This window comes from Lepisma saccharinum, chromosome 20 (assembly GCF_977018435.1).
Source record: "Lepisma saccharinum chromosome 20, izLepSacc3.1, whole genome shotgun sequence".
NCBI classification, from domain to species: domain Eukaryota; kingdom Metazoa; phylum Arthropoda; class Insecta; order Zygentoma; family Lepismatidae; genus Lepisma; species Lepisma saccharinum.
Window position 1 is genome coordinate 58,934,928 of NC_139248.1, and position 26,703 is coordinate 58,961,630.

The window sequence follows — 26,703 nt, forward strand, 5'->3', positions numbered from 1 at the left end:
AAACTGACTCTTGCCATCAAGGCATGCCATGAAGGAGTAAAGTGGGTATGGAGTTTGGACCCTACACTTTCTTGATCACGGTCGAAGGTGGGGGTGAAGTGATCAGCACCACGTCCATGGCCACCTTCTTTAGCCAAAAGTTTTCTCCAGGTACCCACTTTATACGACGCTGGGTGGGCGCCAGAACCGCTTGAACAGGTGGAAAATATACTGGTTCTCCCCCGCTGGTGATCGAACCCGGATCTCTCGCATGGTAGTCAGATTAAATAATTTACATTCAATTTGTTACTACAAGAAAAGTTCGCAGCACACCCGTGACCTTGTGGAGGAACACCGGTTGCGAAACATAGATTTAGATAGAGGGTAATGGCGCCAAATAATAAGAATTAAAAGAAATAAAAAGAAATCGAATTCCAGAAAGCTGTGGGGTAAAAAGTGACCTTCAACCAGACACTGTCTCAACCTCTCCTGACGAGCGCCGATGCACCTTGAATATCTTGGCCTTTGACCGGGAGGTGATTCTCCGGTACCCACAAGGTCTATTCGGAAAGAAATCGTGTGTATGCGCTCCCCCTCTCACCGCACCACCACCCGAAACTTCCCCCCTTACTCCACTTCCCCCCGGGTACCGACAAGGGCGATAAAACCAGAGCGTGTGGGTGTGTAACGCGGACGCGATTTTTCTGCCACCTGGTGTGGAAACCACCTGGTGTGGAAAATAGTAAGCTCATCCCACACGTTGCATTGAAATTTGCCACCCTATGGGGACACGTGAAAAACAAATTTTCCCAAGTAAGGATGCTATCCATCAGGTACTTGCAAGTATTTCCTATTAGGTAATTCCATTATCGTTCCTCAAAAATTCTAGCGCAGTGATCCGAGGCTTCTAAATGTATTTTCGTAACGATTTCCTTGTGGGGACCGGATTTTGGTCCCCACAAGTCGGTGCGGTCCCCATAAGGTGGATTCACAACTGACGAGTGTCCCCATAAGGTAGCATCTGCAAAAGCACGCGCACACACACACACACACACACACACACACACACACACACACACACACACACACACACACACACACACACACACACACACACACACACACACACACACACACACACACACACACACACACACACACACACACACACACACACACACACACACACACACACACACACACACACACACACACACACACACACACACACACACACACACACACACACACACACACACACACACACACACACACACACACACACACACACACACACACACACACACACACACACACACACACACACACACACACACACACACACACACACACACACACACACACACACACACACACACACACACACACACACACACACACACACACACACTGGATATTTTGTATAATTCATCAGACCGTAACACGAAAAAGTTAGTTAGCGAGAAACTTTTCAGTTTGTCGTGATACACATGCAGACCAAGCGAGAAAAGTGTTGACCATTGTTTGAAGTTATTTTTAGAATGCATTGTTACTCCACAGCACAGTTATTTATTCTGCAATTGTAGTTTGTTTATGCAGGCTGTCTCGCGTATCAAATTCATTGCACGCCACCAAGGTTACAATTCAGTTGCAGGCAGGTGCCCCGGTTCGTAGGAAGTGCAGTGTGCTTTATTTTCCGTAAAAAATGTATCTTAATGTTTGTTTTTGCATTTATTTAATTCTGTTTATGTAAACGATACAACATTCAATGAAAGAAGTAACAATAGTTGCGTCGTGTATTACACCTATAATGCAAATGTAAAATGGTAAATAGTTACGTCGAAATATAAACATTTACATGCAAATCTTGAGGTAATTATAGTTAAAATGCATCAAATACATAGATTTTGATGATTTCCTATACGATATTAAGGAAGTAAGTTTGTCGCAATCAATAGCGATTAACAGCGACTCGATACGTCTCTGTTTGTTGATCTGGCAACGCCGCGCTCCATTTAACCCATACTGACTTTTAAGGTTGAGACGCTCTATACCCCACAATTTTCTTTTCAGTGCTAGTCAGATCTTTGAGCCGGTGGGGGAGAGGTGGTTATCCAAGCCCTGGTCTGCAAGTCTGGACAAGGCCAATGGTGTACATAGTTTTTACTGAAAACCAGTTTACCATTCTGTGCATAACTAATCAAGTGTTCCCTTTTTTGTTTATTTGTGCATTTGTGATTTCAATTAAAATGTGATCTTATTAACAACAACTAAACAGTTAAAATAATAGCAGATAAGACAGTTATTACTGGAAATTCCGAGTGAGAGTGACACAATACGTGGACAGTTTGATTCAGATGGCCACTGTGATCAATCAGAGTAACATTTGTAAGAGTGCAGTGAAACAATGAAAAAAGACTTTCTCTCACCAGTTATTTGCAAAAGAAACCCATTTTTCCAATTCCACACGTAACATTGAAATTTTCATCGTGTGGAAAATTACTTATTTTTCCTTGTGTATTTAATCTGAATTGTTTACACATAAAGATTTGCAATCATAATAATTGAGGGTTTAGCATTTTAGACTTTTAAGGCTAGAGAGTTAGTTAGTTAGACCTATAATTGAACGTATTTTTAAAGCTTGGTCTCTGGCACTGTGTGCAACAAAGGGTTAACAGAGGTAGAAAAGTGAGATTAAATATCTTTGTACTTTGATCATTTAGCATCACTCCCATCACTTTCTTAATCAGTAGGACTAGGATTTTTTTATGACCTAAAAATTACCAGAATATAAAAATAAAACTGACCTAAAATTTAAAAAAACAACAATATGTACTATAATTTCAAAAATATGCCCTTACAACTAAACTGTTTCAATCATCAAAACTTAACATATGCTGAGATATTTTCACATACTATTTTTAGTTTACTTTATGAGCCCTGAGTTGCAATGAATACTTTCTGTAAGTTTTCAAATAAAAATGATTGACTATTATCAGTGAGCAAAGCCTTGAACTGAGAAAAGCTTCTTCTACTTCAGCTGACACGAGAGGAACATACTTAAAGTAAACAATGTCATTCGGCTCAGGTTCTGCAGTATCGAGAGACAATTTTTCTCCCAATAAAATTTTTGCAATAGAGTACAGTGCATGATAACCTGTTTTTCTCTCAAAACTTTCCTAATTTTCGTTGACATTTGTTGTCCCACTTCACCACACGCATCATGCAAGTTATTCACAGATTTAGTTAAGACTACTCACAATATTACAGAAAATAAACAATGATCTACACTTCGAAGAAATTCAACAATAAGCAAATATTTGCTTAAGAGTTTTTTGGGCCAAAGTCCATTATCTGATTTCATCCAGTGGCGATTTCTCTGGATGTGTAAGTCGTGTGTCAATGCCCAAAGGAAAATGAAATAAAGAAGAAAGTATCTGTACTTTTATAAATTATGATTTTGAGCATTTTTCTTTAATTGTCAGTTTCGAGCACCCGGTAGTTTTCGAACGCGGCGCAGCGTGCAGTGGTTGTCAGACAGGCAGATCGGTCCGGGCCAGGCAGGACGTTGGCAAGGATATCCAACGTCTTACCACTGCCAAAACATAGAATGATCTCGCATGCACACCCTGCCACCCAGAACCATGGTTAGCTTCTCAAGGCGTTGTATTTGTTCCCAACTATTTGGCTTTCATTCAGGCCCCGTTCCACGTTGTTTTGCTCTTGATTTTTGTGCTTTATTTTTTAAACGTGTGGTGTGAAGTGATGTGATTATTTTAAGATGGAGAATAGTGAAATGGTTGTGCAAAAGTATTTAAATAATTCCTTTTCTTCGCTTTCGTATTCAGAGAAGAAACAAGTGATTGACAATCGTCGACCATGTCCGAATCTCACGATGTCAACATGTGTTAAAGGAAAAAGTGGTGCTGGAAAAGCTTTTGAGAGACATTTTCGAAAAGAACTCTATGCGATTTCAGACTGGCTTTGCGGGTGTGATGTGGTGAATAAATTTACTGTTGGACATGTTTATTATTCTCGACTAAAAGAAGTGTTGGAATTATCAAGGGTATGCGGATTTGAATCATCTCAATACTGCAGTGAAAAACACAGTAAGTCTGAATTGCATCTTTCTATTTTCTTTAAATTTACTAGTTTTGTTCCCACCCCTACTAGAATTGACGTTCTTTTGGAAACTCAACGAAAAGCTGAAATAGAGCTACACAATGAAAAAGTAAAAAAGAACAGGGAAACATTAAAGAGGTTGATTAACGCCGTCTGCTATTTAGCAAAGCAAGAACTGCCATCCTGAGGCCATGAGGAAAATGCAGCATCTCTAAATAAGGGTAATTACATGGAATTCCTCATTGTCACCATGGTCAATGAAACATCAGACATTATCAATAAATCTCAGGTGTCAATTGTGTTAAGTTTTTTTTTGGCTTCACAGAAAAAAGTCATTGAAAGATTTCTTGGATTTCATGACATGAGCGCCGATAAAACTGCAGGAGCTCTTTTTAGTCATGTGATTTTAATAATGGATAAATATAAGTGTGGGAACAAATTAATTGTCCAGACATACGATGGATCTTCGGTAATGAGTGGCCATTTGCATTATATTTTAATATTTTAAATGAAGTATTTGCTTAATTTAAAATAATTTATGTAATTTAATGTTTTTTATAAATGTTTCTAAATTTACACCAACAATGTTCGGAGAAAATTTGTAATATTTGTTCACAGAAATGAGAGGGGGAGGGGTTAACATTCCTTCTTTGCTAACGTCTTAAATTCAGGGTCAGTAGATGCCACTGATTTCATCCCATTAGAAAAGGAGAGTGATTTTCACCAATTTTCAGGAAATAAACTGAGACGTACAATTGTAAAAAAAATCAACAACTTGAGTGAACATGGGAGTAAGAACGAATTCACTTTGAAAATTGCTGTATGTTCCTTGAAAAAGCGAAAATATGCTGAATATGACTCAAAATCTATGAAAATATGCTGTATCACATAGAAATAGCGAAATATGCCTAAATATGTCCTTAAAAAGCACCTTAATTTAATTAGTTTTTTCATAATATGAATTTCTATATATTTATGGAACACACAACCCTTAGCAAAGAAAAAAAATGCTAAGAAATGAAAATCATAGCCCTATTAATTACAATCATAAGAATTAACCTCATCATTGTGATTAGACACGTGATGAGAGATCGGGGGCTCAGGATATAAAATAACTAAAATACACGGAGTGGAGATGGTGCTTATTCGATTACTGGGATAAATTAATTTCTGGCAAAATTCCAGAACAAATACGAAATAAGACTACCAACCTCTACAGCAGGGATTCCAGTTTCGTTCCTCAAATTACAAGAAACCAAATTGGATGTAGCATTGGTTGTTTCGTTTGCCTCTTGAGTTGCGTTCAAAGTCACATTGACACTTGCGGTGTCATTTTCTACAGCCACGCCCTCCCCCTGCACGGGCTCCGTCCCTTCCTCATCAGCAGCAACCATTGGATCCTTTGCCTGTTGAGTCGCTTCCTGCTCTTCTTTGAACTTCTTCTGGAAGCAGAAAAACATGCCTTAACAAGCCACCTCTTACATCACAGGGGTAGACAAAGCTAAAAAATTATTTGCGTGCTAGCCCTCTTTTCTCAAGAGCCAGTTTTTGTTTTCAAATACGGGTAGAAAACCATGAATCCAAGATAAAGCTACACATTTTGAAATGTGATCTCATAACATTTAATTTATTAATTAGTACAAGATTGGATTAAAAGTAATTAATTCTTGCGCTGGAGAAGAACACAAATTAAGAGTATTTGAAAATAATATCCTTAGAAAAATATTTCGACCTAAAAGGGATGAGGAGACAGGTGAGTGAAGAAGGTTATATAATTTAGAACTGCATAATTTGTATTCATGTCCAGATATTATTAGAATAATTAAATCATGAAGACTAAGGTGGACAGGCCACGTGGCACGAATGTGAGAGAAAATAAAAGTTTACAGGATTCTTGTTGGGAAACCTGATGGTAAAAGATCTGTAGGAAGGCCAAGACGAAGATGGAGGAAAAACGTTGAGATGGAGCCAAAGGAAATAGGTAAGGATTGATCTTGCCCATGATAAGGACACATGGAAGGCCTGTGTTGCTGAAGCCATACACCTTCGGGTTTAAGAAGGCTAGGATGTTAGAGTTAGTTAGCCGGAGTAGCCAACCTAAAGATGGCTCAACTGTTAACAGCATGCATAACAATGCAATACATTCTAATATATGGCCAGTCTACCATATTGCTGCAGATTTTAAAGTTCGGCTAGCAACAGTGCAAAAATTTACATTGACATGTTTATTATTCTGATTTAATGATACACAAAACACACAAAGATTACGAATCATAAAAAAACACATACTATACTAGTTATCTTTTAAAAAAGTTTAACGGAAATTTTCATTGAACGGATTTAGTTGAAGTATCAAATTAAAACATTCAAACATACATTTCTCATAGCAGAGAGCAATTTCAGAAACCAGAAATATATGGATTTTACTTTCATGGTTGCATTCTTTACAAGTTAAGACCAAAATAGATCAGTATTGTCAATTTGTGTGGGTTATACGTGGGTTGTAAATAAAGTAGTGGCAACACTGTCAAGAAAAGGTGATAACACCATGCATATGCTATGAGGTCCATGTTTGCCAAAGTAAGACAGCGATTTTGGATCAAAATCCAGGTGGCCCGTGGCAAAAATGCACTAGTGTGTGATCAGTACTTGCATGAAGCCTGTAGCAACAATACCTAGCAGCAGCTGATTGTTGCACATTGGTGACAGTTATCAAGAACCCGGCATGATGCAATCTTCCTCATTTTGAGGTACATCTCACTGAAGCATCGCAACCTACTCAAGAAATGCACTTACCCATTGTGCAACAATCAGCCGTGGCTAGGCATCGTGGAATATATTATATAAGCTTTAAATACAGGCTTCATGAAAGTACTGATCACACTCTAGTGCATATTTGCCACGGGCCACCTGGATTTTGATCCAAAATCGATGTCTTACTTTGGCAAACATGTTTTAGGGTGGTGATCAAAATGGTGCTCATTTCAGCCTCGTACATACACAACAGCGCCCGCTGCACCGACCACTTTTGGCACTCCACACATCGACATGGGCCTCATAGCATATGCATGGTGTTATCACTAGCGCACGAGATTTTATGTTATAACATATATTTTATTTGGTATCAGATCGGATACTGGGGTGAGATCTTTACATATCTGATGAAAATCAGTCGAAATAGACAAACTTGATAAGGCATATTTTGACATATTTTACCAATTTCGTGTTTTTACAACATATTTCTTCAATTTTCTTGTAATAAGACATATTTCTGTATAATTTTGTAATTGTCTTGCACATAATCAGTTATTTTATAATTTATTTATTTTTATTTTATAATTCGTACCTTTAACACAACAGATAGTTCATATTATCGATGGCAGGATAAGGAAATTACGAACGAAGAAATTAAAGCAGATGTCATCTTCTTACCAACTAGTACAGAACAAAAATACCCCCTATTTTATGGCGAGCTGCCAATTATGCTTTACTTTCCACAAAGGTGTAAATCTGACATAATAGCAAATAACATTTTGGATAATTGCAGTGAACCTTACAATATATTGTCAATATTTTCCCACTACATTATATGGTAAAAGGGATTCTGACTTCATTTAATACCCCACCCCCATCGTAGTCGATCTTCCCCTGAAGATACTGACATCCCGTATAATGAGACATTCGAAAGTACTGCTGTGCATATTTTTGGCTTTACTGGGGATACTTCTGAATTTTTCTGACATTTTTAATTTTTCATGACATATTTTTCCATTTTTATAACATAATTACGTACATATTTTAAAGTTTTATAGGACATCAAGTCCCGGGCCCTAGTTATCACCTTTTCTTGACAGTGTTGCCACTACTTTATTTACAACCCACGCATAACCCACACAAATTGACAATACTGTTCTATTTTGGTCGTAACTTGTAAAGAATGCAACCATGAAAGTAAAATCCATACATTTCTGGTTTCCGAAATTGCTCTCTGCTATGATAAATGTATGTTTGAATGTTTTAATTTAATATTTCAACTAAATCACCCTTTTTTTAATGCTAGAAATCTATTCCCTAATGTGTTTGCAGCATTTCAGTGCTTTAAAGGAAACAAACATGCTTTGTTCTAACTGGCTTCAGGATTCAGATCCGAAAATTTTTAGTGTGGTTCAATATGCTAGGCACATGGAATGTGAAGTAGTCATTGTTACTGTGAAGGAGTAGCTGCATTTTGTTATTCCAAGCATTGGCATATGCAGTGCGGGAACTAATGGGGCAATATCCCCTCCCAAAATTTTCAAAATGAAAGCAGTGAAAAAATTCAAAGTGGTAAATGCAAACCCCCCTTAAAATGACTTCAGATCACCATTTTTGTATTGGAACAACATTTAGAACACAGATTAAACACTGTAATACAAAATATTTTATAGTTTATTCCGGGCCTTCTACCTAGAAAGCAACTACTTACAAATGTTCACTTTGGTATGTTACATATACATAGCAGAAATAAGACAGATTAATAAGTACTCTATTGATATTAGCTGATCTACACACACATTGATGTATATGTTTAAAAGCAAAATTTGGTACTAATTTTACTGATAAAAAATTCTATAAATATCCTGTTATTTAATGAAAATCTTGCCAGTTTGTTATTTTTTATCAATATAAAGGTATATTTTTTTGTTTAAAAAAATTAAAATAGGAAGCTTTGGTTCCAAAGCAAATTAATTCCACTCTTACAGTTGCAATTTCGTGATTCTATTAACAATTTATTTGCAAAATACAAATAGAGTTATATGTGAAAAGTTAGACTTTCTATCCTGAAAAGGGAAGCTCATTTTAAATTTTTTCTTATTTTCTGGAGTTTTGTATTTGATGTAGATAAGTCATTTCTGAAATCGTAGATTTTCAATTCAATACAATTTTTATATACACAAAAAATAGATATGATTGCAATATTATTTATGTTATCAATTTCCTGTATACATTCACACAGTGTCTATAAACGTCTCCTTATATTTGAAGTCCAGACATGTTCTCCACTTATCATTTTTTAATCAAGATATGCGACAATTTAGAACAGGGAAAACAATAATTTCATGCTAACCTGAAATTCCTTGATGTATCCACTGACAGAATCGATGTCAGAAAGTTCTGATTCATCAATAACTTTAGCATGGATCTCCTGCACATCCATACCGGTCAACCCATAATCTCCTCCGCTGTTTTGACTTATCAGGTCATCAACTGTCACTTTCTCATCCTCACCGAAGCAATTGTTAGCACAACCTGTAAAAATACATTGTTAGAATGCACAATAATATACAATTGTAAACAAAGGCTGTGTATAAATGAAGAACCACATATCTCTTGAAGAAAATATATCCAGAAGATTCTCATTTACTTCTTGAGGGAAAAAAAAGACAGTATTTCACTGCATATCATCGCACCGCTTTTTCAGTCCAAAAATTGTTTTTTATCTTTTCTTCACATAACCGTCCCAATGGTGTATCAGATAACGAAACCAGTAATAGCGGCACAGAATCTTTGGACACAGAAGATAAAATTTTGTAAGTCTGTATTTTGTGACAGTATAGTAAATTTTCTCAAGTGGAATATTTAGACTATAATGCACAAATCAACAACAACTAATATGTTGTTCAGACTGGAAAAATGTTTGCTAAAGTGTCATGATGAAATGATGTGTGTCGATTTGGACTATTCTGTGCATCGCAATCTTGCACCAAAGATAGTTTAATAATAAATTATTTTTAAGTAATAGCAGCACGATTTGTTTTTAAGAACTTCACATAAAGATCGCACCCCCACTTTATTACAATAAAAATAAATTGGCATCTGCAATGATTATGCTGTGAAATACAGCACAAACTTTAAATAGGCTTACTGATTTGTTTCAATTTCAGAACCACAATACGAACCAGGCAACAGTTCTGAATGTTTAATGATTTAGGAGCATTTGGAAGTCTTCTTGAATGGAAATAATTGTAAAATTAATTAGGAGCTACAAGAAAGTAATTAGCACAGTTTAAGGTTTTACAATGTACTATTTATTGGAGAAAATATGATGTAAAAAGTAGGTTATGCAAGCATCTACACTTTCCAGTGTAACATTTCCGAATATTACTGTACATATTCGCAATCCTTACACAAGGAAAAATCGAACTCTAATAATGCTTAAACCAGTTTTAAGAAGTTCAATTTTCGGCCATCAGATGGCATCCCCATCTAATAGCTCTCTTTGTGCTGCCTCTAGTAGCGACCTTTCATACTAGTTGGCTTGCACTAAAACCGGTAAATATTCTGCCACACTTCATCGGCAGGAATCGAGCAGTACACGACACGTTTGCAGCTTCTCCAACTCGTCAGTGGAGTGACGTGCCTTGCCATGGTCCGGACGACTTAATCAAAAAGAAGGCGGCCATTTGCCTTCCATGTGCAATGGAACATTACTGAATGGAAAGGGACCATGGTGTTTTGGTTTTCGACTTAAAAACTTTACACGAGGTACGTAATACTCTGCTGTGGCATTAGGAATGCAAAAATCCAGTGTCAGACAATTGCTGCACTTCAAATTCTGTTCTCCAGTGCATTAATGCGACTGTTCATTTTTGACTCCCCTTTGTCTTACTAACAAAGTAAACCAATAATAGTTTGTGCACACATGAACTTGCGTAAGTAGAACAAAGTGAACTAAAATCTTTGCCACGCTTACGATCCTTTATGCAACACATATTATTTTGTTAGAAGCTAGATGCATGCGGTTTAATAATTGCTGAGCACAAGGAGGTGAAATTAACGGACACGCAGGTCGTGTTCGAGAATGAAATAGTGCTGTGATTGCGCGATAATTGAACCCTGCCTTCGCAATACAGAAAATTGTGACAAATTGAGCAAACTTGAAAATAACTGATCAAGTTTGAGGAAATCTTTTGACTTGAATTTTCGTAGAATCATTGACCCCCGTTACCCCAACAGTAGCATTATGAACGCTTGAATCAGTATAAAGAATTATTGTTCATTTAAATGTTCCTTGCCAAACAAACAAAAAAAAAAGGGTGACGAACTAAACGTCACGTGGACGACCGCTTCGGTTAATCGGGACGGCTTGACATGTGGATGGTGATTTAAACAGCGTAAAAAGGAGTGTGATTAATCTTTAGGTTTTTAAATTATACACAGTGGGCAGTAAGTTTAAATTTAAAGTTGTCGTTGGATATTGCAGCGGTACTTCGAGAGAGGGAAAATGTTAATTTAACTAGCTAAACAATGATCGCGATGGAGAAAGCATAAAATGCCATTCATTGCCGGACCCTTGATATACATATAAAAGTGTGATTATTTACAGGGCCTTTGCCTCGTGCTTCTCGCTGATTTTGCCCGTAAACTCCCGCAATATTAAGAGAGAAGTACGATGCAAATTAATAATTTGTAATACCTAGAACGGGTTCTTTATTTACTTCTAGTTGCTGTTGCCAGTCGCCGCTTCCAGTTTAAATATTGTTGGCAACTGCAACCGACCCTAGTATAGCGTCACACCAGCAAGCAGCCAATCCTTCTACACTTATCTTGGACATGAGTACTACCGTATTTCCATTAAAGGATCGAAGGAGTGTCGTGCTTGAGACAAGATTCCACGTGATCAGTTGTTGAAAGTATTTACGGATGGTGCTTTACTGCTAAAAGCCCTAAATCTGAACCATTTAACCTAACAATGACAGCATTTAGGGAAGTTATTTTAATTCTAGAACCCTAAACCTGACCTGCCTCATCAACGATGTAGAAATGTCACTCTAACGTTGAGTCAGAAAACCCCTTCACCATACAAACGTGAAGTAGATGGCAGTATCACTCTGTTTCCAAGATGTCAGTAAACGAATAGCTGCTAGCAAACAAATAATCCCATAGGAACATGCACAAATGAAACTTATTCTCCAGAAAACACGTATTAAGTAATCACTAAATCAATGAAGTATGTGTAAACAGACATCAATATAAATTGAGCGATACATTTGCACCATAATAATTCAGAATTAAATAATCTAACCTTTGGCTAAACGCATTAAAAGAAATTATTGTAAATAGGTTACCAACTCACCCAAAGAGTAGAAATTATTTGAGAATTCCATAATAATGAATACAAAACATTTCTTTTGGAACCCAAAATTTCAATATACAAAATGTGCTGTGCTCTATAAAATGTTTAATGTATAACGTTCTTCCACAAACTATGATAAAAACTGTATAATGGAAGTAAATTATTAGCTTGGGTCAAACCATGTGTTGACATGTAATATCGAAAGAAATGTACTCACATTGGCATGTCGAATTGCTATTCCAATATTTCACCAAGGTTGCTGGGTTTCGGATACAAAACAGGAGGTGGCGAGATTAAAAGGATAAAAACAGGTATCCATAGTAAGGAAAAATGCTATAGTACAACCTACATTGTTCTTTTATTTCCTTCTACATCCTGCGTTGTTTTAAGGAATGGAATTACGCCGAGCACATTAAATGCTGCCCTCTGCTTATTGGTAATTTTTAAGTCACGATCATGGAATTGTGGAAAACAAACTGAATGAAAATGGTGATGGATAATTTGCCTACTATAGAGCGAGCACAAGGAAAAGAACCTTTGGCGAAAAGTCTCTTTGCAACTTCCCTTTCTTTCGTTCAATTTGGCCCATAAGGAAGCATGCTCCACTCTGCCCCTCCCCTCCACGTGGGAGTGAGGTGCAGATGAGTCATGGGTCTGTGCAGGCTTTTTCTCTTATGGTTCCACTATACATGTATTAACTTTTGCAGTTGGGTGTACTGCATGCAAAAGGGGGCAGGTTAAAACAAGGTGGTTCCTACAGAGGAGAGAATTTTACATACAAAAATGACATCTTTGAACTTTCTAAATGAAAAGAAACTGAGAATTGTCAATGTACCCGATTGTAAATTTGATTGTTACTAATAAGTTACATTTGGTTACACTGATCTGGCTAAATATAATGTTGAAGATTTTATGTGGGGGACTTCAGTGAGGACTAATAATATTTTGCTGCTGAACAGCATGTATACAGTTAACGAACATATGGACAGTGTTAAGAATATAATACACTCACCAGGAGAATTTAAAAACACATTCAAGCCACATTTTCTGGTTTATTTGAAAAAAAAATGTGATAAAATAGAAATTCATAAGTTTGCAACAAATAACATCAAATGTGAAAAAAAAAACATATTTTGCACAGAAATAAAACCATAAAATCTAATAGCTATTGATATTGAATAATAAAAAACATATAGCAAAATTATCAATTTGCACAAATAATTAGGGTGAGGTGGGGTAAGTGGGCCACCACAGCCCACTCATGTATTTTTTTTTTTTCAATTGTTGCATTATGGAATACTTTTATGTAACTGTCACACTAGATCTAGAAAAAATTATGGCACTGTTTTAATGCAAAAGTTGCATGGAATTTTTAACATCTGAAAAAGCAGCATAAGCGTAGTTCGTCTTTTGACATTAATTAACTTTATAAACATAAACCAGCATGTAGTACCAATAATTGTCTACATATTCATAAACTACAGAGAAATTTTAGCGGAAAATGCTGGCTTGACCAGGACTCGAACCTGGGTCTCTCGCATACTGTGCCATTGCTCAATTGAGCTGCCAAGTGAGCCCGGTTTTAGCTATTTTTTCCGTAAACATAACAATTCAACCTTCTAGCAAGGGCTTCTTCAGACTCTGCACCAAGTACAAACGTTGAAACATTACATTTAGTTTGTTTTATAATAAAATACATTTCTGCCTTGGCCAGCATATTGAGTTTTTCATATCATGGAAACAAGGCTAAATGGTGTTATAATTTTTCACTCTCACTGTGTTACCTGTGTGGAGTTGCCTCTGTCAGTGCTACTGCAACGAGTTCTGTTGTCTTCGAAACACTGTTGACATTGATGGTGCCAAGTTATTCTCAATGTAGATATGTAATTTACCTTACTGTTTGGTACACGCACATACAGCATGCTTCAAAATTGTTTGAACGATAAGAAACCGTTCCAGGAGCGATAAAACTTTATCAACAATTAAAGTTCGATGTAAATACTTTCAACCATATCCTCAAGTTTTGTTTGCAGTGGTCGTAGTAGTTCCAAATTTCTCCACTAGGTGGCAGGGTGATAAGTTCCAAGATGGCTGCCTGTGGTGCAGAGAAAGCTTTTTGCGTCCTACAGTTTCAAGTTTGTCGGTCTGTTGTTAGTGTTCAGCGTGAGTTTCGTACAACATTTCGTAAAGAACCACCATCCAAGAACTCCATACGTAAGTGGTATGATAAATTCAAGACAACGGGATGCATTTGCAAAGGAAAATCGTCTGGTAGACCATCCATGTCTGAGGCAGATGTCGAGAGAGTTCGAGCTAGTTTTCAACGCAGTCCCCAAAAGTCTACAAGGAAAGTGATTCAAGAGCTAACAATGCCGCGGGCAACTGTTTGGCACGTAGTGCGTAGGCGTTTAAAAATGTATCCCTATTGAGTGCAGTTGTTACAACATTAACACCTAATGATCACACGTTCCGCAAAAATTTTTGTGAGTCATTTCTCGAGTTATGCAGTGGTGATGATGATTTTATTGACAAACTTTGTTTTAGTGATGAGGCTACGTGAAGAGTGAACAAGCAAAATGTTCGCATCTGGGGGACTGAGAATCCTCGTCAAGTCGTTGAAGTTGTGCGTGATTCACCGAAGACTAATGTGTTTTGCGCCATTTCATCTACCAAAGTGTACAGTTCATACTTCTTTCACGAAGAAACTGTGACTGGACAAACATTCCTACAAATGCTTACTACAAATTACCTTAATATCAGACTGCCAGACCGCTGGATTGGGCGATCTACTCAAAATGATCAAGTTACTACATTGGCCACCAAGATCCCCGGATTTAACCCTGTGATTTTTTTTCTGAGGGGACATCTAAAGACATTGTGTACAAACCACCTCTAACCGCAGATGTCAATAAACTGAAAGAGCGCATTACTGCTGCAGTGCAAACTGTTGATACAGACATGTTGAAATGGGTCTGGGCGGAATTAGATTACCGAATTGATGTATGCAGGGTAACAAAGGGGGCTCACATAGAACATTTGTGAGATACAGTGTTCAAAAGAATTACATTTAAAATTTAAAGCAATTTGGATGAAAAATAAAAAAAAATATAAGGAGTTGAAATCGTTCACATCATTTTGAAGCAGCCCGTATATACTAATACTAAGTACATCTAATAGTTCTAGTCTGGGTATGAGCATTCCTTCATCATTTATCTTTATCAATGCAATTAGCCCAAAGGAGAAGAAGAAATATATATACATATTAACATGTGTGCGTATTACTCATTTGTGTTAAGCTAAATAATGTCTTTTTTTAAAAAAAAACTTTTAAAAAACACTAAAAATGCTTACTTATGTTTAGCGAGTAGTTCTAAGTTGGTTGAACAACGTCTCAGGGTTCCAACTTTCCCCTTCTTCAGGCTTCACTTGGCAATAGTTTCCTACATGCCGCGTCACTTACTTTAAAACAAGGATTAGATTAAAAGGTACATTTGGACATAAAAAATGATTTATAAATCTTATCTAGCCTTGATAAAAAATTCCAATGTCAGTATCCCTCCCATTAAGCAACCCCAAAGACGCAATAAAATGTCTACTCCTAAACTGTTAAAACGTCTCACCTCTAGTCATCCATAATGGTATATTGCATCTTTGGGGTTGCTTAATGGGAGGGATACTGACATTGGAAGTTTTTATCAAGGCTAGACAAGATTTATAAATATTTTTTTATGTCCAAATGTACCTTTTAATCTAATCCTTGATTTAAAATAAGTGACGTGGCATGTAGGAAACTATTGCCAAGTGAAGCCTGAAGAAGGAGAAAGTAGGAACCCCGAAACGTTGCTCAACCAACATAGAAGTACTCGCTAAATGTAAGTAAGCATTTTTAGAGTTTCTTTAAAAGTTTTTTAAAAAAGACATTATTTAGTTTAAGAAATACGTACATAAAATATGAAAAGACAAATGCAAATTAATCTAGCTGATCTGTACTCGAAAATACATATGTTAATACAAATTAACTTTATAAATTACATTTTTATTTTAAATTAAAACACCTCACCTAACAGTATAAATGAACTGTAGACCCAGAGCAGCATTATCTCCATACTCTTGTGTGTCTGCCTTGTGTCTGTGTATTAGCTTTTCCAATATACATATGGTGCCAGCATCTAAAAAATGGAAAATTTAATTTACAATTATAATATATAAACAAGCAACAAAACAAAAAATGATAAATTCATCAGGCTTTTGTTTTCACAGTAGAATTGATGACAAATTAGACTTACTCTACTTGATTGTCCCAGATGCTACATACACACATGTCGAACTTCATGATCATATTAACCAGTGGGCCGGCCCCCATGGCGGAGTTGTTACAACATCATGCTACGACGCCAGGGGTCCCGAGTTCGATACCCGCCCTGGGCATGAATGTTTGTGAGTGTCCATTCATCACTCATCCCAATCTTCCCAAATGAGCCAAAAATGGCACAAGAAGCGAAGTAAAATAAAGCAAATCAATCAATATTAACCAGTGGCATATTCTCCGATGTTACTTGATTTATCGCTAGTAAACTAACTTTTTTTTTTCAAATACATAGAAATTGCCATACAATTTAAAGTTGATGGACTTCTGATATGGTTTCACTTGCATGCCTGCATTGGTGTATTAGGGCTGAGCCGATACTGATGCTGATGTGTCTGTATCGGTATCGGAAAGTATCGATTGGAATTCATCTACCCATACGAGCCAATACTTTTCTGGCACATTGGTTTTTCATGGGGTCTGCAAAAATCCCACGCGACACTTTAGCCGAGCCTAATTATCCTGGAAATTATGCAAAACTCGAACTATTTTTTTTATTTTGCACAAATTATGAAAGAAAAACTGTATTTTTTATTACATCTATTTTCATTATTTTGATGTAAATCTGGAATATTCTAAAGCAAATTTATTGGTAAATTCATGCATGTAATTGCAGATTATTTACACACCAATAGGTAAGGTATTGATCAATATTTTAAACAAATTTTAATTATTACAATTTTCAAGTTTATAACCATCGCTGCGCTTAAACTTGCAGAACAATTATCAATGCAAATAAAATTGTGTAATTAACGATAACCGTTATAATTAAAATAAATACAATACAGGCGCAGAAAATCTCACAACTTCCATCACCATTTTTTAGTACTTATTATTTCTCGTTGCTATGGTTACATCAATTTCATTTCTTGTATTTTATACAGCGTGATAAGATGATTATAACAATATCTATAAAACAAACATGCATAAGTTAAAAACAACATCAATAACATAAATAATATTAACTTTGAACATGACAGTTTGAGAATAGGACAGTCTCAATCTGGAGATTGAATTTGTTAATTATTTCACGTGACGTTGCCTTCCTTAACGGATAAGCCATTAAATATTTGGACATCGTGTCAACTATTGTTAATATGTAACTATATACTTGTGATTTGGGTAACGGTCCAACAAGATCTATTGATAAAATATCATGTGGAGTAGTAGAATATACATGCAATTCATCCTTACTAATTTTTGTGTGAGCTTCTTTAGTTTTTGCGCATGTTAGACAGTCGTTCAAATACTGCTTGATACTAACTTTCATTTTAGGCCAATAATATAAACTTCTGCACTTATTAAATAGTTTATAGTATCCAAAATGACCTTGTAAGTCATGTAATTTATGAAGAATTTTGGGTACAACAATAATAGGTACTACAAGTTTCCACTTGTCTTCTTTCAAATGTTTCAGGAATAATATATTATCTTGAATCGAATATTGCCTTTTTATATTCTGTGACAAATTCCCATTTTGTAACTTTTGTACAATGGCACTGCAATAAGAATCCGAATTTTGACTTTCTTGCCACGTGATATACATTGTGATATACATTGTAATCAAACATTTGTAATTTCAAACTCCAACGATTTAATCGTGGATTCAAAGTTTTAGTAGATTCTAGCCAAGATAAAGATTGGTGATCGGTAAACAATTTCACCGTAGCTCCAGCTATGTAAATGTAGAATTTTTCAAAAGCAAATAATATCGCTAAGCATTCAATCTCGTGAGTATTGTATGATAACTCATTGCCTTTAAGAGATCTGCTAACGTATTGAATTATACGTGGTCCTTCTTCAGAATTTTCAGTTGAGTCTTGCCATAGAACAGTACCTATTCCTTTCTTCGAACCGTCTGTGTTGACATTGAAAGGCTTCGTGAAATCTGGTTGATACAAAGCCTTTGGAGATATCAGTGACTTGCGGAGGTTTTCAAAAACTGAAGCATGAACTTCATTCCATTGCCATTTTGATTCCATTTTCACCAGATCATACAAAGGCTGTGCCACTTCAGCAAATCCTTCAATAAACTTTCGCCTCCAATTAGCTAATCCTAAGAACCTTCTCAAGGAACATTTGTTTGTTGGAATTGGAAAATTAATAATTGCTGAATTCTTTGCAGGATCAACCATAATTTTATCACCGGACACTATGTGTCCAAGGAAGCAGATTTCTTTGTAAGCAAACTTACATTTGGAAAATTTAATAGACATATTGACACCCTTAATCTTTTGTAAAACTAGTTCTAAATGTTGCATATGTTGAGACCAATTTTTGCTGAAAATTAGAATATCATCCAAATAACAAACGACAAAATTTCTGCAATCGGTGGAGAATATTTTATTCATCCTGTCCTGGAACACTGAGACTGCTGATCGAATCCCAAATGGAAGATAGCGGAAAAGATATTGTCTGCCTCTATAAGAAAAAGCTGTGTAAGGATATGAATCTTCAGTCAACGGTATTTGAAAATAACCGCATGATAAATCAATTGAAGAAAAGTAAACACATCCTAGGAACCTCTGTAACATTTCGTTCATTGCTTCTACTCTCACTTGTGGAGAGATAACATGTTGATTAAGTTTCCTAAAATCGATCACAGGTCTCCAAAGACCTCCTTGCTTTGGCACTATATGTAGAGGGTTAAGATATGGTGAAGAATCTTGGTAAATAATTCCCCATTTCTCCCACTTGGAAAGCTCTTCTTCTAAAGGTAGTCTCCTTGATATTGGTATGGGATAAGGTGTGCTTGTAATAGGTGTTACAGTATCTAATTGAATCTTGTAAGGTTCAACAATTGCTTTTCTAGGTTTATCTGAAAATTGTACGTGACAATACGACAGAAGTTTGAATAAATCAGCTTTCTGCAAATTGTCTAAATTATCATTTCTAAAAACAGACTCATAAATGAACTTCTTAGCTGGCATATATTCTACATCATCATTCAAAGTTGACGCATTACGTAACAATCTACATGAATAACTTTCATTATCATTTAATGTATCTTCGGAACAAAAGTTAGACTTTGTACAATACTTCAAATCTTCTGTAGAAGAACATTGCCGAGTTAAAACAGAGGAAATTTCCTTTCCTTTATCATTTAGCAAACTTACATTCCCTTCTTTAAAATCAATTACAGCTTTATATTTCCTCAAAAATGGAACTCCTAAAATGACATCGGCATTCAACTCTTTAACCTTCGAGCGGGCGCGCCTGCGCAAAATTTACGCCAAAAGTAATTTTCTTTAATTTTCTTGTGTTTCCTTTGAATTCGTCGACCTATGCTTTATATGTATTCCTCAAAGAGGTATTTTGTGTTGCATATTAGCAGTCATTGTTACTAATCCATATGTTATACTCTGTCAATTGTTGTTTATTTCAGATCAGAACACCGTGTCGTAAAGTTTGCGCTGTGCGCCTGCTCCTGTTCTGTAATTATTTAGTCAGGTCATTTTTGAAAATGAGTCGACAAAACGTAGACGTTAGCGAAATTCAGCGTATCCTTCAAGTTTCACGAATAGAATAGATTGATTGATTTTGATTTTGTTTTTGAGTCCGCTTTATGCACAGAAAGGCTAATCGCGACTTGACTTACTTTGGTAGCTAGGCTCGTTCCCAGGATGTTTTGAGGGGACGGACATATCCGAAAATGTGAAAGTAAGTTCTTATTATTTGGTTTATTTTACTTAGTTCATACGAGATATAGTGTGTGTGTGTGTGTTTGTTTGTGTGTGTGTGTGTGTTGGGGTGTGTGTGTTGGGGTGTGTGTGTGTGTGTGTGGTGTGTGAGGTGAGGGAAGGGGAAGGCGGGAGTGTGTTCACAGGATATTGCCATAGACTGCCCATAATTTTTCATATGACTTAGAGAATTTTTACTCGACTCAGTCCCTCTTGAACTTGGAATGTAAAGTGTTTGTACATAGACTTGTAACATTTAGGTTTTCAGCAGGAATATCTGTCGTAAGAAGTACGACACGCGCCTGCTGATGAAAAGCATGGTGCGCTATAAATATGTAATAAGTTACGTACTGTTTTTTCTTCTTTTTTCAGCATTCTAACTTGTATTTCAATATGTTTCATTTATATTAACCTCAGATATGATATCAATGAATGTAGACCCAAGAACATTTACGTTTATATTATAAAAATCCTTGCTCATAATGAATGATACTAAATGACGTAAAAAATGCGTCACGCGCCCGCTGGTGACACGATTATGAACGCGCCCGCTGGAAGGTTAAGAACAAAAAATTCCATAGAAAAGTATTCGTTCTTTATCTGCAGATTAATAATTTTACTGCCAACAACTTTACACTTCTTGGATCCAGCGAAACCGGTGAGTTTTACATCTTCCACGTTATCCAGTTTAATGTTGCCAATCAAAGATGATAGTTTACACCAAACGTCAAAATTTAGAACATTTACCTGACTTCCTGAATCTATAATACAAACTACAGGTATTTGACAAATAATTCCATGAATAACTGGAACTTCAGTTAATGGAACCGGAATATCATAATCACTAACAGTCCATTCAAGTTCTTCTTCAAACCATTCCAATAAAAAATTCACTTGTAGTGGTTCCGATATTAAGTCTTTATCATCACGTACATTCATAATTTCATGTGTTTGAAATGAATTTCGTTTGTTCAAATTTGGCCTCTCTGAAAGAAAGCAGAGTGAACGAGGCACTTCCATCCGCTCCTTTAATTTAAATTTGTTGATGATTGCTAAGATGTTCCAATACCAGATTGTCGTGTAAAGGTCCTTGATACATTTCCAGAAGGAGAATTTGATATTCCAGAAGTTGTAGATGCATCTTGTGGTTGTAATGAAGTCACATTAACAGGTTGACTGTAAGTAGGAGCGAGAGCAGGCTCACTTGTATACTGCACTTGCCTATTGTAGAAAATCCTTCCATTCTGACTACTGTTAGGTAACTGAGAACTTACAGCATCCTGCTTATAATGCCTATTTGTAATGTCACCGGAAATACCAGAGTATGCATTATTTCTTTGGAATCTGAAATTATTTCTGTTATTATATGAAAATCCTGAATAGCCTCAATTATTTCTACGTCCTCTAAAACTACCATTGCTACCTCTAAACAGTCCATATCTTGAATTAGCGTTGCGAAATTCATTAGTAAAGCATACTTGAGCATCCATCGACGAAGTCTGAGTAGAAGACGAGCAAATGTTTTTGGTGTGTTTAACATTAATTTGCTTGACACTAAATTTTGATTTCATACTGTCAGGATTCTTGTTGGGTTTAACCTTATTACTATTATCGGTTTCTTCCGGTAGGAAAATAAGTCCTCTTCTACTAGTTCGGACAACATCTAATTTCCTTAACATAGTTGTTAACTGGTCCATAGAACGTATCTCATGACAAGTTATGTTATTAGCTATATTATTTGGTAACTGGCTAATAACTAATTGAATAACATCCAATTCGTTTGGGTTCTCAACTAAATTGCAATAATTCGAATATGTTTTCAACGCAAAGCTTTCTAAATCACCATGTACTGTAGGATCATACTTCCTGTTCCTTAATACTGATAACTGAGACTGTATTATTTCCGGACTTGAAAATTGTTTCATGAATTCCCTCTGAAAATGATCATATGAAGAAAACATACGTTTGTGAGTTCTATACCAGTACGCAGCTCTGTTGGTGAAACACTGCTGAATACTCTGTAGCCTTTTGTTAATTGGAATGCCCATAAGATCAAGCATAGAATTAAGATGTTCTAGATATTCTCGAGCCGATTGGTCTTCTATTTTCTCAGAAAATTTGGGTAAATGAGACAGTTCATTTATCTTTACATATCGGTTTCCTCTATCCCCAACAGTAATTACAGTTAAAGATGTTGGAGAAATACAACGATCAAACTGACTTTGTGGATTATCACAGTAATTGTTATTTGTATTTGACTCATTAACACCAATTTCAGCATTTGGACAACTTGTGCCAGTCATTAAATTTGCATTATGCCTTTCACCTTGAAACCATGGTCTGCAAGCTTCATTCTGCAAGGAAGAAATATGACGAAACCCACATGTTTCACCAGGGACATTACTATGATGAACAACAGGGAGGTTAGGTTCTTGCGAGTATGTAAACATTTGATTTATGTAACTATTTTCACCATCAGCAGAACAACATTGTTGAACATTGGAATGTTTATCAATATTTGTAACGTTAGAATTCAATCTAGAAGTTGTCTGCATATTGTTAATCGCATAACTACTTGTATCCTTAAACTGTACACTATTAGGTGACATATTATTTCGATAATGTTCCTCATTGCAGGTTGGAATAAATCTTTTGTTTCGCTTCCAGCGAACACGATTTCGAACATGCGGTTCATCGAACTTTGTTTTCACATGGGTTGTTAAAGATTCATCAGATGAATAAGTAGATGAATTAGTCACCCCCGAGTCAACTGCATTTCTAGCCCTTTCACATGCTCTTAGTTTGAGAACTATTTTGTGCAAGGGGAGGTTTCAAATTTCCCTTTGTGTTGCGTTGAAAATTTGCATAATTAGTTCGCAAAACATCAATACGAGATTCTATATGTTGAAACCTGTTATTACAATCAATAAGATACGTTCCAAAATGTACATTTTCCTTACCAGCAACTTCCAACGATGATAATCTATTATTAATATCAGTTATTTTGGATGAACATACTGTAATAGATTTATCGTATTCACTAATCAAATCTTTATTTATTAAAATTTGTTGTCCTTGAACGTCTTGTTCTGTTCAGATTTGAGAAATATTGCTATTTAAAATACTTCCCAAATGTTCATTTTTCTTGACACATTCAGAAGCTATTGAATCAAGTTGTGTTTTAACATCGGAAGTCAAGTTGTCTAATCTTTGATTAACAGTATTAATTTCTTGATGAACCAATTCAAATTTTGAAGTTAGGTTACTATAAATATAAAATTCCAATTGTTCAAACTGAGACTTAATATTCTCATTAAACTCTGCAAATTCTTGATTAGATTGCTGTAACTGTAATTTCATATCTTGGTTAGCAAGATCCATTCGGGTTTTTAGTTCTTCATTAGACTGTTCTAACTGCAATTTCATTTCAGCATTAGACTGTTCTAACTGTGATTTCATAGAATTTTCTAACTGAGATTTCATTTCAGCATTAGACTGTTCTAACTGCGATTTCATAGACTGTTCTAACTGCGATTTCATTTCAGCATTAGACTGTTCTAGTTTCGTCTTGAGGTCTTCATTAGAAGCGACCATTAGCAATTGAATACTCTTAACAGTACTTAACAAATCACCAAAATTCGGATTAAGAGTTTCTAGATAAGCTGGCAAACTAAAAGGATCATAATCTGGTTTGCAACCTTTACAATAATAATTTTCTAGTGTAGTCGAATAAATTGTCCAGTGAGTGACTGTAAGTTTGAGACAAGATATGTGATGCCATGACGAGCACTGTGTACACTGAACATACCTCAAATCATTGTCAGGATCATCACAACAAGATAATTTGTCGGGTTTTGTAGAACAAACATCATGTTCTGTAGTATTCGCATTACTGGAAGCGACTACGGGATTACCAGCATCAAAGTAAGTAGTCATTGTATTAGCCTGAATGTTTGTTTCTTTACGCGACGATTTAGATTTACTTTGTTTTAACTTATCAGCCATTGTGATCTTTACACATATGACGATTCACTTAAGAAGTTACGTTATACAAGCACACTGAAGATTGTGACATAAGTCTTAATTCAGCATATGACAAAAATTCTGTTCCATTACAACAGACATTATTACCACTATCAGAAGATTGCACACTTTTTGAACAATCCTGGCTTCTGGGTCGCCACTCTTGATAACCGTCACTGCGCTTAAACTTGCAGAACAATTATCAATGCAAATAAAATTGCGTAATTAACGATAACCATTATAATTAAAATAAATACAATACAGGCGCAGAAAATCTCACAACTTCCATCACCATTTTTTAGTACTTATTATTTCTCGTTGCTATGGTTACATCAATTTCATTTCTTGTATTTTATACAGCGTGATAAGATGATTATAACAATATCTATAAAACAAACATGCATAAGTTAAAAACAACATCAATAACATAAATAATATTAACTTTGAACATGACAGTTTGAGAATAGGACAGTCTCAAAGTATTGGTATCGGAATCGGTGAGAGTATCGGAATCAGTATTGGTTCAAAGTGGTATTGGCTCAGCCCTAGTATTATATCTAATTAACATATAAAAAATATACACAATAAATAAGAATTGTTGCGGTAAACCAGGTCAAACTTTCAGAAAACTCCACTGATATTAACCCATCCGCATACTTTGTCATTGAATTAGCCTGGATAAGGCAATGCTTCTCTTACCTCGTCACTGATTGGATGAGAAGTTTAAGTGTTTTATACTGCTAGTTACTGACAGCGTTATCAATATATGGTAGAAATTGTATTATGCACCAGTGGGTGAATTAACGGGGGGGAATCTGGGGATTTCCCTCTCACAAAAAATGTTATACCCAGGACAACAAAATTATTTTTATCCCTGCCAGGGATGTTTATATCCCCTTCGAAGAAAATGGAGTTTAAAGCATATAATATACCATTTCTTAACTATGTAACAAACACAACTGAAAAATCATTCATGTCAATCAATGGTCCAGTCATCGAAGATTTGCCTGCCGAAAAGTATGCAGTCTTGTGCAATGCAATGCAATCTGTGGCAATATGGTACAGTCTGCCATACATTAGAATTTATAGCATAGTTATTCATGTTGTTACTGGTAGAGCCTTCTTTGGGAAGGCTACACCGGCGCAAGAATTAATTGCTTTTAATACAATTTTGTATTAATTCATAAATTAAATGTTATAAGATCTTATATCAAAATATGTAGCTCATGTTAGTTGGATTCATGGCTTTCTTGGACCGTATTCACCCTCCCTCCCAACATAAAGGCTGGCTCCAGAGAAAAAGGGGTTGGTGCCTGAATTATTTAAAACCTCTGGCTATGTACTTTTGGTACTTGTACATATACATGAATTACCTATTAGCAACATTCCACACTTTAGATGGTATTTAGTCATTTAGTAAATAAGCAAATTGAGATTCTAATATTGTCGCACAAAAATAGAACTACACAAATTCTTTTGTATGTAGGTATAAAAAATCCGGTAGCATATCAAAAAAGGGGTAAATTCAACAAAAAAATTGCCCCCAAACATATGCATACAATATTCCACATTAGGAAGTTGACAATGGTAACGGTTCTAATTGTTTTATGATTTTTTTTTAAATTCTGCTAGCAGGAAGACTAATTATCGTAGAATTTTGACAATCATTGTCACATGAAATTTGAACCTTCCTTGAACCAATGAGCACTGTTTGGATTTAAAAAAAAGCTATTTATGTTAAAAAAAACTTAAAAATTACCTTATGCAAGCATGTGTGCTTCCGATGGACAATGTATTTTCCGTTGACAAGCGACTATAAGTATCGTAGACTAGTGGGAATTAATGTAGAAGTAAATCGGAACCTTAGTAGAATTCATTTAAGGACTTTACTTTAATGCTAAGAGAACCAAACCTGGCCTACCTAACCTAACTACGAAAGCATATATTGAACAAAATCTTAAGTAATCACTAAAATTCAGCAGTATGTGTTAACAGAAGTAAATCAAAATCGAAACATGTTAAAATTGCATTCGTAGCATGATGAAATCGCAATAAAACAAAAGGAACTAGGGCCAATATATGCAAGTTGGATGGAAGGGTTTGCAAGGCGTTCAGAATGCTGAAAATGAATATGAAAGTACGTTAGAAAGTTGTGCAGAGACTAATTTGCGCCTTTTGAGGTCCGAGAAAGCATTATTGCGTGATATTATGTCACAAATAGTAGACTGTTCTAGTGAAAACATTTTTGAAGCGTTTTGTGTGTGGAAATAGTAAGGCAATCAAACCTAACTTATCCAAAACGTTGAAATAGTAACACTCTATGTGGCACCGAGATTATACTGAGAACATAAAGCCTGATTTAGCTAACCTATTCAAATAACGTATGGTCTGTCTCTTGATACTTGAATGTAACGTCC

General features: G+C 35.7%; 1 protein-coding gene across 2 annotated transcripts in view; it reads right to left on the bottom strand.

Annotated features, from left to right (window-relative positions):
* The window catches only part of bug (thioredoxin domain-containing protein bug), a 140,190-nt gene that overhangs the window by 113,195 nt on the left and 292 nt on the right, over window positions 1–26,703 (bottom strand). The window contains exons 2-4 of one of the 2 annotated variants that reach the window (XM_083141520.1): window positions 16,278–16,386; window positions 9,209–9,390; window positions 5,313–5,540 (exon numbers count right to left, since the gene is read on the bottom strand). In XM_083141520.1, coding sequence (XP_082997646.1) covers window positions 5,313–5,540; window positions 9,209–9,390; window positions 16,278–16,323 — 456 coding nt within the window. In that variant the 5' untranslated portion in view covers window positions 16,324–16,386. Of the gene's footprint in view, window positions 1–5,312; window positions 5,544–9,208; window positions 9,391–16,277; window positions 16,387–26,703 lie in introns of both variants that reach the window. The other variant, XM_083141519.1, reaches the window with a different exon arrangement.